Source organism: Helianthus annuus, chromosome 8 (assembly GCF_002127325.2).
Source record: "Helianthus annuus cultivar XRQ/B chromosome 8, HanXRQr2.0-SUNRISE, whole genome shotgun sequence".
NCBI classification, from domain to species: Eukaryota; Viridiplantae; Streptophyta; class Magnoliopsida; order Asterales; family Asteraceae; genus Helianthus; species Helianthus annuus.
The window spans coordinates 36,231,537-36,244,392 of record NC_035440.2 but is presented as its reverse complement, the minus strand read 5'-3'; the positions used below and the strand labels follow the sequence as shown (position 1 = coordinate 36,244,392).

Here is a 12,856-nt window from a genome sequence, read left to right as displayed (position 1 = left end):
CATATAAATAAAATGAGAAATTCAAATTAATCATTTCAAATTTCAAATAAAATACCAGTACATAATTGCCCTAAACGGGACTTTGAAATAACATAACTAGCATGAATAACATGCCCGCGCAGGGGCTAAACAAGTACAACAATAACAAAATAAAACAAACCCACGCAGGGGTTAACAGGATAACATACCCGCGCAGGGGTAGAGAAAGACAGATATACCCACGCAGGGGTAGAGTACTGGAATAAATGTCCACGCAGGGACATGAGTACATGAAATGATAATCGAAGGATTCAACGATCCTTCTTGCTCTTACCCTTGAGCAAATCGAATACCTTCTTAAACATGCCACTGGTGCGTCGGCGATCCTCTCGCATATTGTGCTGAAACTCGCGTCGCATGCTATCAATCCCCTGCAGGATCTCCTGAACCTGCGGCGGCGACATCATAGGCGCCGGCGGAGGTGGTTGGTACTGCTGCGGCTGCGGCGGCTGGTATTGCTGCGGCTGCGGTGGCTGCTGGTAACCCGGAGGGTAACCAAAAGTAGATGGGCCAGCAGCCCAAGGGTCTCCAAGTGGACCACTATGTGGGAGTGAGCTGAAGTTGGCAGCTTGCCAATAAGGGTCTCCCGTGTAGTCGTAGCCCTGAGGATAGAGCTGGGCGAATGGGTCGAATGGCGCTGAGCTGGCGAAGGCTGGAATCGGCTCCCCGAAATTCTGCGGCGGCAGAGGCGGGATCGGAACAGAAGTAACCTCCGATACGGGATGCTGAGACTCCCCTGTCTCAGACTCCCCGGGTAGAGACGTGTAGCGGCTGCTACTAACACGTGGAGGGGTGCCTATGCGAATCCCTCCGCGCGTAGACATGCGCGCGTTCCTCCTTGGCCTCTGAGGCGGAGGAGGTAAGACTGGTGGCGGCGGTGGTGACGGAGTGATCACGTCACGCCACAGGGCCTCAGATAGGTCCTGCGGTAGAGGCGGCTGCTGCTGAAGCTGCTGCGAGTGGTGCTGCGAGTGCACCGGTGAACCATGGAGCGATTGGAGCATCGGAGTACCATGGAGTGATTGAAGCATCGGAGAGTTGTGGCTAGGGGTGAAGTACCAATCATGCTGCTTAAATCTCTCCTGAAAACTGTCCCCACCATTATAGGGTGATCCCCTAAATGGCGACCCATCCGATATCTCAATCGGATGGTTAGGCGTACCTGATGGTGGTAGCGAGGGGTCCGTATCCTCGTCGACGTCCATCTCGTGACCACCAGAAAAGTGGTCCTCCTGTCCAAGTGGGTTATGACCCACTGGCTCATCCCCAAAAGCATCAGGGTTATACAAACCCTGGTAGACTGGTGCTGGATACTGGTGCGGTGACTGCTGCAAAGGTATGTAGGATCCATGCGAACCATGGGGCCCATTCTCTGAGTGGGGCCCAAACGAGTGGGGTAAAGACGGTGAAGTGCTGGCGGATACCGAGTGTCTAGCAGGCTCGGCGAAAGACCTCCAAAGGTCGTTGGCGGCTGTGTTGTGCGTGGCGGATGGTGCTCGCCTATGTGAGGGCCCTGCCTCATGGTCGTGAGACGTAGCAAATCCTCCTCGACCTCTCATTCGTGGCGGCATAGTGATCCTGTCAAAAGTCAAACAAGTTGCACAACAAAATATATAAGACAAAGCAAAATAATAAAAATAAATTAAACGAAATGTTGAGCATTTCCTAAGTTCTTTGTCTAGACTCGAAAATCGAGGAATGTGCAATTGTGTAACTGAGATTAAACACAAAAGACTAGTGTTTAATTCACTCAGCGTTGGCTCTGATACCAACCTGTCACACCCCGATTTCCACGTGTCACCGGTGGGCCCGGTGTGGGGTACAGTGACGTAGTTGGCATCGTCATAGACAATCAACACAATATAATAATGCACAGCGGAAGCAGAATAGAAACATTTCAACTTTAAATAAAGTGCAATAATAAATATCACGGTAGTTGAAATGGATCCACAGGCGGATCAAATAAAAGTAGAAATGAATAGTTCAACAGATAAATGTCGTCCGAGCTTGCGAGGCTATAGTGGACGCTCTTAGGAAACAACCAGCCTATTTCCGTATAGTACCTGCACTTAACCTTTTGGGAAAAATACGTCAGTTTACACTGGTAAATACAAATCGACTGACTCATTTTGAAAATGATTGAAAATCTATTTAAATGCACAAGGCATAAATATTTATTAACTTGGGATAATTATATAATATAAACTTGTGAACGAATTACATGCACTTATATCTCTGGTGGCCCGGGATCTGCTGTCCGGGCTAGAGATTAAATGACACACCACATTAAAGAGTTATACACGTCGGGTGTACGCCTACACCCCGTGCTCTGGTCGTGGCCATCTCGTAAGATAATGCCAAGGATATCCGGGACATGGTCAATAACCCCCCAAAGCCTTTAAGTAAGACAAAACTGTTTAAACGAAGTCGCACAAGCTATTCAAGACTGTACACCTATAAGGCGCAGGACTTGTGCGCCCGATCAAGCGGTATTTTAAATACCGTACCCCAAGCCCGTATAGGGAAAATAAGTCAAAATGTATTTACCTGAGCAAGTATAAGTCACAAACGATAAGTGGTGGTAGCTTTTACCGGGCTTCCTAATCTGGAACAAAGGTTTATAATTAACCTATTAGATTCCTAACGGCCTTTTATTTAAGCTTAAGCTTTGACCGGTTAGTTTTAGGAATGATACGGTTTACGCACGATTAAGCGAAAGACCGGATAGAATGTGATTTAGACCCGACAAGTTTGAATACTTGTATAATATGGGTATACTAAATACATTCTGGATTTTGAGATAAAAATGATGACGTTTGACCCGATTCGGTCAATTTACGCAAACTAGTTACGTAAACCGAACCGAACGCGATAAGGGCGGTACGGGTAGCCAAAAGATTCAAATGCAAGTTCCCTGAGGTAATATGCTTAAAATATGATATTATATCAGTAAGTTATGTTCTATATTGCCCGGGATAATTTTAAACTCAATTTATGCCTTAGAAGGGCATTTTGGTCATTTAAAAGATAATAAAAGGGTAAAATTAGAAATCTGAGTTTCGGGTCTGGTTCATACAGTAAATATACTTAATATAACATATTATATCAGTAGGGTATGACCCATATACCAAATATATCATTTAAAACCAAACTATGCACCGTAGGGGTATTTTAGTAATTTCACAAGGGCTAAAAGTGCCAAAACTGGAAACCTGAGTTCAAAGTATTATACTTACTGTTATTATATGAAAATATGTAATTTACATCAGTAGGTATAAGTCTTATAGGTTTAAAACAAGTACAACGCTTACTATGCGCTTAAAACGCTAAAAATACGATTTAAGGGCGTTTTCGGGTTTTCAAATTAAATCTGAGATTTTTATATTTCCAGAAGTCTTATAATAATTTATTCATCCTACAAAATCAGTAGAAAAAGGTTTCGGGTCAAAAGGAGGTGTAAAGCTCATTTTATGGCTAAAACGGTCAAAACCGACATAAGCCGAAATGACTAGGTGATCTAGGATCCGTTCAGCCAAAAATTAATTAAAAATCATCAAAATTCCCAGAATATTATATTACATCTGTTGGTAAAAAGTTTTGTATCAAAACGTGGCCAGAAACGGGTTCTACGCGAAAAGGACCGTTTATGTAAATTTATAATGTAGTTTTACGCTAATGGCCATAACTCACAATCTGCACCACCAACTGATCCGAAATTTTCGGTGCAAGTTCATATACTAGAAATAAAGATTTCTATCCTTTCATTTTTCCAAAAATCCCGTTTTAAATCAAAAAGGGCAAAATAGTCAACTTTATGCATAAATCGGAAACATGCATTCGAATAGGCTAAGCATAGACCCAATCAAAGAAAATTCCAGAAAGTTTAACTAAAATAAAAATAGTCAAAGATACTTTCCAATACAGATCTCGAACATGCATGTACGAATCCGAATCGATAGTCTACGGAATAATCGTTTTATAAGACTTTCGGTTCCGATTCGTGTCTATACTATAGATTGTCGAGTTGATGATGATTAAAACACATTCTTATATGTAATACAAGTTACTTATGATGATCAATCAGATTGCATGTCATCTATATCATTAATCATGTCATTTTTCACAAAAATCGCTTCTGTTGACTTTTTAGAAATAGGTTTGACTCGACATTTAGCATGCATGTAGTGGGAATCAGAGAGTACCCTATAGAGGGTTTGTTTCCCACATAAATACCAATCTATAACAAGTTTCAATTCGAGAAATGACTGAAAGAAATCCGTTTAATCGGAAAGTCAAAGGTTATGAACACCCAGTTTGACTTTTATCAATAATCAAAGCAAAAACGGATTATAGAACGAATTGAAAGCTTACAAAGGTCCTATAGATGTTTAAAAATCACTAGGAGTCGGCCTTGTTGCTCAGATTGTCTCCAGGAAGCTGCCTTGAAGTTCTTGAATGTTGAGAGCACTTGTTTACTTTGAGAATGTCCAAGAAATGTGATCAAAATCTGATTTAAAGCCATAAATTCGAGGTCACTGTAGTAGTAGCCATGCAAGGCATGTTATTGGGTCATTTGGAGGTGCAAGTGAGCTGTAAACAACTCAAATTCGGACTCAATCCATCCATTTTGCGAATTCTGTCGCTGGGCAACCCACGCGGCCCGCTTGGGCTTTCCCAGGCGGGTCGCCTGACCCTCCTGATCAGCCAACAACTTTCATATATTGACAGCTTTGACCCCTGAACTAGTACGCGATGTTTCGGCTACTTTTCTCGACCCGTAAACCCCCAAACTTGGTTTCTAAGAACCTTAGGACTTTTACCAACATGGTAATGCCCTCGGATAACTTTGCGCTCAACCGAAAAGCCCTGAAATTCGACGTTGACGCTTTTAGTCCCTTAAGTACGGTTTTGGCCATAACTTTCTCATACGTTGACGAAACTTCATGAAATTTTTACCACATATTCTAGTGAGTATATTTTAGCTATACAAAGCTTCGGGTCTGCCAAAAGTTCACTCAGAGGTATAAATTGAACATGTTGACACTTTTGGCCCCTATAGTTTACAATACTTCACTTTCGTGCAATTTCCGCGTCGTATGATCCATGAACCATCCGTTTAAGGTTATAAACATTATGTGGGGTTATCATAGAGTCTATTTATCCATTGTTGACACTTTGGACCCTTACGTTCCATAGTTTTCACTGTTTGTCACTTTTAGTCCCTCTAAAGTATGTTTTCACATAACGGAACCTTATGACACGTGTCAAGACATTATTGGACGAAATTTTTTTCGAGGTGTTACACAAACAGAAAAAAAACACAAACTACTATATGTGCTTATAATTTTTTTTTTGTTACTGACTTTTGTAACGAAAAGGGACATTTTCTAGCTAATTATATACATAAAATGGATGTAACGACCAAAAATATGTAACATGGTATAAAAAAAAAACAAAAAAACCATAAGATTGAAAAAACTCAGATTCAAACACAGCAAAGAATCTACAAAAATACTCGTGGTAAAAAAAATGTAACACATTAAAAAAAAAAAACTAAAAAATACATAGCATAAACAGGTACATACTAACGAAAATATCATTAGCATACTAACAAAAGATAAATCCAACTAAGTACCACCCATTTCTTAATCTCAACAAACAATGCAACGTTTACTTCTAACACAAAACATTAGGGATATCATTTCATAATGCAACTGATCAGTTAAAACATAGTCATTAAACTTAAAACCATACGACATACCAAAACCACATACATCCTAACATGCAAACATATGCATATGCATCGACTTTCAGATAATCTACACATGCAAACATGTGCATGTCCAAAAGGGGTGATCAAAGTTTACTTGCGCTCCACTAAAATGGAGACCAAAAAGCTGGCGTCATAAAAGTTTTCAAAACACGCACATCACACACATCAACATAAAAATACCAAATCAAGTGGACTCCTGGCTCGCAGAGCTTGAGTCTTCGTCCTCGTCCTCGTTACCTGATTTATTCTTGTTCTTCTTTTTCTTGCAATTTCTTGAATCATGCCCAGTCACGTACTTCATACAGGTTCGGCAAAGCCTGGGTGTTTTGGGAGGTTTGACAGCAGAGTTGCTCGTTCCATCCTGAGGTGCTCTAGACAATCGCCGGCGTTTGCCGCGTCCTTTGTTCCTGATCCCGTCTGGGTTGTCGAGAGTTACGTCCCCATCTAAAGAAACACCAAGCAATTCTTCAACAGCAGCATAGTTATCATTGTTGGCTTCGTCATCAACTGGTCCTCCATTTAGTAACTTGCATTTCAGTTCCTTTATCTGCTCAGCGAACGAGGAAAGTCCTCCAACATCGCTTCTTAATGCGTCCACACATTCAGTTACGATCTCAAGGATCTGACTTCTAGCAGCAGCTTGTGGACGAGTGTCAACGCCATATCGACTCTCAATAGAAAATAAACTTTTAGGAAGCACGTCCCTAGTCCAACGCTTAACAACATACTGCGCCGGGATTCTTTCAATATTGTTTACCCGGTAAACACAAAAAATGTGCCTACACAAATATCCAATACGGATGAAGTTGTTGCATGAACAGGATACCGACTGGTTACTCAACTCAAGTATAACCTATAAAAACACCAAAACACATAATTAAGCTTCTATGAAAAAAAGCGTAATGAATAACTTAAAACAAAAAATGCAACTATAAGGATACATCAAAATTACCGTAAATGTGTTGGTTGCATTGTTACGTTTGTCCAAATGATTCACATAGTAAACACAACCTTCCTCACAATCCTCCGTGTTTACAATGTAACAAAACAGCTTCCCCTTGTATATCTCTTTTCTTACTTCCGTAGAAATTGCATGTGTATACAACTCAAAAGCATGCTTCTCAATAGCTAGGTCAGTACTGTCCATGAATACACTAGATGAAGTTTTAAACTCTGCAACGCGTTGCTTGTAACGCTGATTGTCTATCCTAGTCTCGTAACATAGCATGAACTGAACTAGTGTGTTAGCACTAGAAGAGTTGACCTTGAAGCTTGAGTTAGAGCTTTCACATCTTGATGTAGTCTTCATCAAACAACACATTGGGATGTCACGGAAGTAGGCAGGTACCCATTGGTCCCTAATTGAGTACATGTCCTTCAACCAGTCGTGATCTTGTAACCCATATTCCTCCATCAAAAGTTGCCACCGCGTCTCAAATGTAGATGGCTTCATGTGAATACTCCACACCAAACGATGCATCAATGCTCTTAGCTCAGAGTTTTGAAACAAGTCTCCAGCAATCTATACAAATGAAAACACAAAAACTGTTAAAATAAATGAAACAAAAAAAAACTTCTCAAAATAGATTCATAAATTAATAAAAACCTTGGTGGGAAGTTTCTTCATAATATGCCACATGCAAAGGCGGTGCCGAGAGTCTGTGAAAACCTCTGAAATGGCAGCTTTCATTGAAGGATCCTGGTCCGTCAGAACTAGCTTTGGTTGCTTCTTGTGTGCCTTCAGAAATGATTCAAGTAACCACTTGTAAGACTCAGTGGTTTCGTTGAATAACAAGCCAGCACCGAATGTCACACATTGTTTATGATTATCAACGCCTGTGAAAGGAACAAAAATCATGTTGTACCTGTGCGACAAAGAAAAAAAAACAAAAGTTAAATAATATGTTAAAGGGAAAAAAAGTGCAACTATCAAAAACCTTACTTGTTAGTGTGATAAGTCGCATCAAAAGCTAACACATCCCCAAACACCTCGTAGTTTATCTTGGAAATTTCGTCTTCCCAAAAAATCGATCTCAATTGCCCTTTCTCAACAACAAACTCATAGTAAAAGTCTGGTAAGCTCTCGGATCTTTCTTTGAGACGATCTATAACAAGTTGCGCATCACGATCGCCAATATAAAGCCTAACCGACTGGCTCCAGTTCTTAAAATCAGTTGGCGTGCCACGTACATTGTGATGTCCACCCATCAGGGACACTAAAACTCTGTGAGAAACAATCGGACCAATTCTGTTCAAACTCATGTTATGGATAAACTATTTGGATGCAAATGGTAGTTTCCTTGAAGTCCTACTTAGGTCACGATTGAAACGCTCAACAAACGGATGATTATGGTGCTCATTGAACCCTACCACTGTGCACGTAGAGCTGCCCTCACAAAACTTAACCAGTATACTAGCCTTGCAATCTGTCACTGTGAAATTACTTTGCCTAATAGTCAAGCTTGAATGCTCCAAAGTATCGGTTTTACGCTTAATCTGTGGTTTTGAATATTTAGTACACCTATGTACTGGTGAGTGACAACCCCCTTCCATCTCTTGGTTTGCCCCTTACGAATAGAAAACCCAGAATACACAGCATAATCCTTGTACATACTGAACACATCCTTCCACGTTTCATAAACAGAACCAACAACAGGCTTTAAAACAATAGGAACATTAGGACACCGCATTCTAGTCCCATTGGGTGTGTGGTGACCATAAAATTCCTCGTCCGCATGAACACCTAGAAAAAGTGTATTGATTAAAATAAATCATAACACGTATAGGTTAAAACACAAATTTACTTGTAACATGAAAACATAACAAACTGATACTATAGTTTCCAAAAATACAACATTAACACCTTTTCCAAAAAAAATTCAAATAAAACGTGGAAGTACATTTTATTGATGACGCCAAAAAGTGTAGATGCTATTGCATTTTTTTAATGGTGACCATATGTCATACTTTGTTAACGTATACTTACTAAATTATTATTATGGTATGCGATAGTGTCACCTTTTCAATACATACTATCATATATAACCTAACCATAGTACCAAGTTCAATACCTTGGTTTCCAAAAAAATATAAAAACTTAATACAAGTGTAACGACATGTTTTCTAAAAGCTTGTTTCTTAAAAAAAATGGTTACACTTGTTTTTTGCCTTGGAAAAAAAAATACCACATTTTCAACCAAACTACCCAAAACATCATCTGTTTAATAATAATAATAATAATAATAATAATAATAATAATAATAATAATAATAATAATAATAATAATAATAACAATAATAATAATAATAATAATAATAATAAAAATAAACTACAAACAACAATTAAACTATAGATAAAAACAATGACCTGTTGATAACAACTGAGTAAAAGTACAATCTTGAACACCATCTTCATCATCATCTAGTCCATTTTGATTCAGAATTGAGGCTACACATAAAAAAAAAAAAATAAGCAACAAGAATCCAATGTACAACTAAACAAATAAATCCTTATTTTACACAACAGAAAAAATAAAGGAACCAACATGAATCGAACGAATATCTACACAAGCATTTAAAGCTGTACATTTAATGAAACAGAAAAAAAAATCACTCACGTGTCATCGCTGAAGAAATAGGTTCAGGATCTGGAGAAACTCTACCCTCAACCAAAGCATCTTCATCTTCATTAAATGCAAAATGAAGTGAAAGATTATGTGGGACAACATTTAATGGTGAACCGGGATCATCATTGAGGTTGGCTACCTCCGTACCGCCGGCAACAGTTAGATGTTGTTGGTTGTTCAAATCAGCCATGTTAAATGCAAGTTCTCTTCAATGGTGAGTAAATGAAGAGAAAGAAACTGATGAGAAGAGCGGCTTGTTTAACACATTCTTTATGATATTGGAAGGTTGTGATATTAAGAAAGGAGAGAAGAAGAAAGTCTCCAAGTACAAGCATTTATTAAAAGCATGACAAGATGAAGGTAGGTTTGATACAAGGAAAGAAGTCTGCGCTTGCAGACATCACCATCGCCATCTATAGATGTCAAAAGTGAGACATGCAAAATTACTATCATGCCCCTCCTTCTTCAAATAACAATTTAAACGTGGATGAATCCTAGCCACATATTAGAGTTTTCAGGGTTTATTCAACTGGACTGAGTTTTCTCATTATAATTAGCCTATATATATATATATATATATATATATATATATATATATATATATATATATATATATATATATATATATATATATATATATATAGGGGACCGTTAAAATGAAAACCACCTCCAGTTGTAAGAACCATGAGAGCTTTTTGATCCGGGGCGAGTTGGACCAAAATTTTTTTCATACACGTAGATGAGTGTATTATAAATATATTTGTAAAAAAAATTCAAAAAAAAAATGTCGTGATTGTAGTTTTGAGCACCACAAGTTTGTTTTTACGGGTACCGTAAATTTTATTAAAAATGCCAAAACAGCCAAAATGCTTGTTTAAACGATATCATCCCGTTAAACGCCCCCAAAAACTCCCAAACTATAATAAAATTATTTTGAAAAAGTATTATAAACCCCCCCCCCCCCCCAAAAAAAATAAAAATAAATAAACAACAAAGTTGAAAATGTAACTAGAAACAGTAACTTCAAATCAGAAAAACTGAAGATAGGGAAAATTTATATTAGAATCTAAAACGCCAAACTTGAAAGATGGGACGTGTTACAGACTTCAGAGTTAAAGCTTGTCAAAAACAATAATTACAACCAGTAACTGAAAAGACGAATACTTTATTATAATAACGCACTGCCTAACTTAGGCGCCAAAAAGAGATCCTATAAATTGATACGTCTCAGCAACTTCCATTTGATCAAACAAAAAAAAAACAAACGCCAATACTACTAAATACCACTCACTGTAAAACGCCAAAAAAAAAATCAAAGATGGCTAATATGTTTTCTTGGATATTCAGTATTGTTATTCGTCAAGTTTCACTGAATGAATTGTTAGCGGAGGCGAGTAACTCAGTAAGATTTTGCTGCATGAGATGGACAAAAATTCAAGAAAAAGATACTGATGCCAGTCATATGGCATTTTGTATTTTTTGTTCTTGAAGAAGGCTTGGATGAGGAGAAGAGATCAATGACACTGAAGAGTGGGATGATTATAAAGATGAAGATCAACATGAAGAAAAAGCGAAAAACCCACCCACACATCATAGATCTATGTCCCCAAACATCCACAAAAAAACCACTTCAACAGACGAGGCAAAATAATCAAACCGATGGGTTTGTTAAGTTTTACATAAAACACCATATTTTGGTGCCAGTTCTTGTACTATTAAAGAACAAAGAGACTGATGACAGTGAATATTGTGAAGAGAGATCCGATTAGGATTTTTAATTTATTTTCTTCGCTTGTATTTTTTTTACTGTGGCTGAAATATAATCCAACAATTGTAAAATGCCAAGATAACCCAAACGCCAAAATGTTTATAAAAAATAATAGAACAATGGGCCAACTTGTTTAAAACGCCTTGAAAAACGCCAATCAAATAGATTTCATGACCCCTAGGTTACAATTGTATATGATTTGAATAAACGCCAAAATGTTAATACGATGAAACCATTAAACGCCATTAATTATTGAATTTGGTTAACGCCAAAAATCTTAAACCCCAAAAATTCAAACAATATTTGGAAAAGCGGAACTGGAAAAGCAGAAGATGAAAGGACAAAAAAGCCCCTCCGCCCTTCTCTATGCCGTGTGACACGTGTTGGGTCAGGATGCGTTCTCACCGTTCTCACACTTTTGAGCGTTTTCTTCTGATCCCGTTTCTATATATATGTATATGTATATATATATATATATATATATATAAACGAGAGCATTATATTATTTTTAATTTAAGTATAGTATTGCTATAGTTTTTTCAACTAAATATATTTTTAACATGCTACATGACTACATATGTGATTACATACGAATATATGATTACATAACATGACTTGTTTTCAAAACAATTATATTATTTACATCGGGTATGTGATTACTTATGGACGATTATGCACATAGCCTAAATTGTTGGTTTCATATTATGGTGATGTATGGATGAACATGGTACCCGTTCGGTATCGAATGTACCGATACCGAAAAACGAGGAAAATTGATACCGATACTGGTACCGAATATACCCGGTACGGTTCACTACCGATTCGGTAGTGACAGGACATGCAAAAGTACTAAAAATAAATACAAGACCTGCAAAAGTACTAAAAAACATACGAGTGGTAAAAAAAATAAAGCTTTAAAGGCTTCGCGGATTTGTTGCCGACACATGTGTGCTAGCATCAAGGCGTCTCCTTGGAGGTGATCGATCGGTTTAGACAAATACTCGATGCCTCTATCCATTTTCCTCGTTTCTTGGATCGCGAAGAACCTTTTGTTTTCGCCGTTTCTTTCTTGCAACGTTTGCCAAAGACGACTCCGTCCTCCCCCCCCCCCCTTTTTCCCACTTCTTCTGCCAGGAGGCCGGGGAAAACCCATTTCCTCCACATCTTCGTCCTCATTAATATTAATAGGATTCTTTAAATCGGCATTTCATGCATCGGAAGTGGGTGTTTTTGGATCAACTGAATAGGTGGTTTAGACCGTTTGGTTTTACGCCTACTACTAGACATCATGGGTGGTAAGTTAGCCCATTTAGGACTTCCATAAAGAATTTCCCAACATTTCAACTATGCGAATGTCCCTCGTGTTGCGTTGAACTCCTCCAACGCTTTTGATAATATGCCCGCATTGTAACGTTTCGCCTTTTTGTACTTTCCCTATTTAGAAAGTATTGTTGTAATTATATTTTTGGAAACTTGTACTTGTGTTGTATTCTATTTCGTTTCAACTTTGTAATCCGAGACTAGTGATCATAATGAAAATTCAAGTATTTTACTCACATTATTATTATCCATGTTAGACTTGTTTGCATGTTTATACTCAAAATCAATGTTTTAAACACCATTATACATGCACATTTGCACGATACACATT

The 12,856-nt window shown here is 38.2% G+C and overlaps 1 protein-coding gene across 1 annotated transcript; it reads right to left on the bottom strand.

The window, feature by feature from the left end:
* Positions 1–5,996: 5,996 nt before the first annotated feature.
* Positions 5,997–8,282, bottom strand: LOC110869878 (protein FAR1-RELATED SEQUENCE 5-like). Its single transcript, XM_022119083.2, has 4 exons — positions 7,755–8,282; positions 7,419–7,677; positions 6,765–7,334; positions 5,997–6,665 (listed from the first exon to the last, which is right to left on the bottom strand). Exons 1-4 carry the CDS (start codon positions 8,072–8,074, stop codon positions 5,997–5,999), a joined length of 1,818 nt encoding a protein of 605 aa, XP_021974775.2. The 5' UTR covers positions 8,075–8,282.
* Between the last annotated feature and the right edge of the window lie 4,574 nt (positions 8,283–12,856).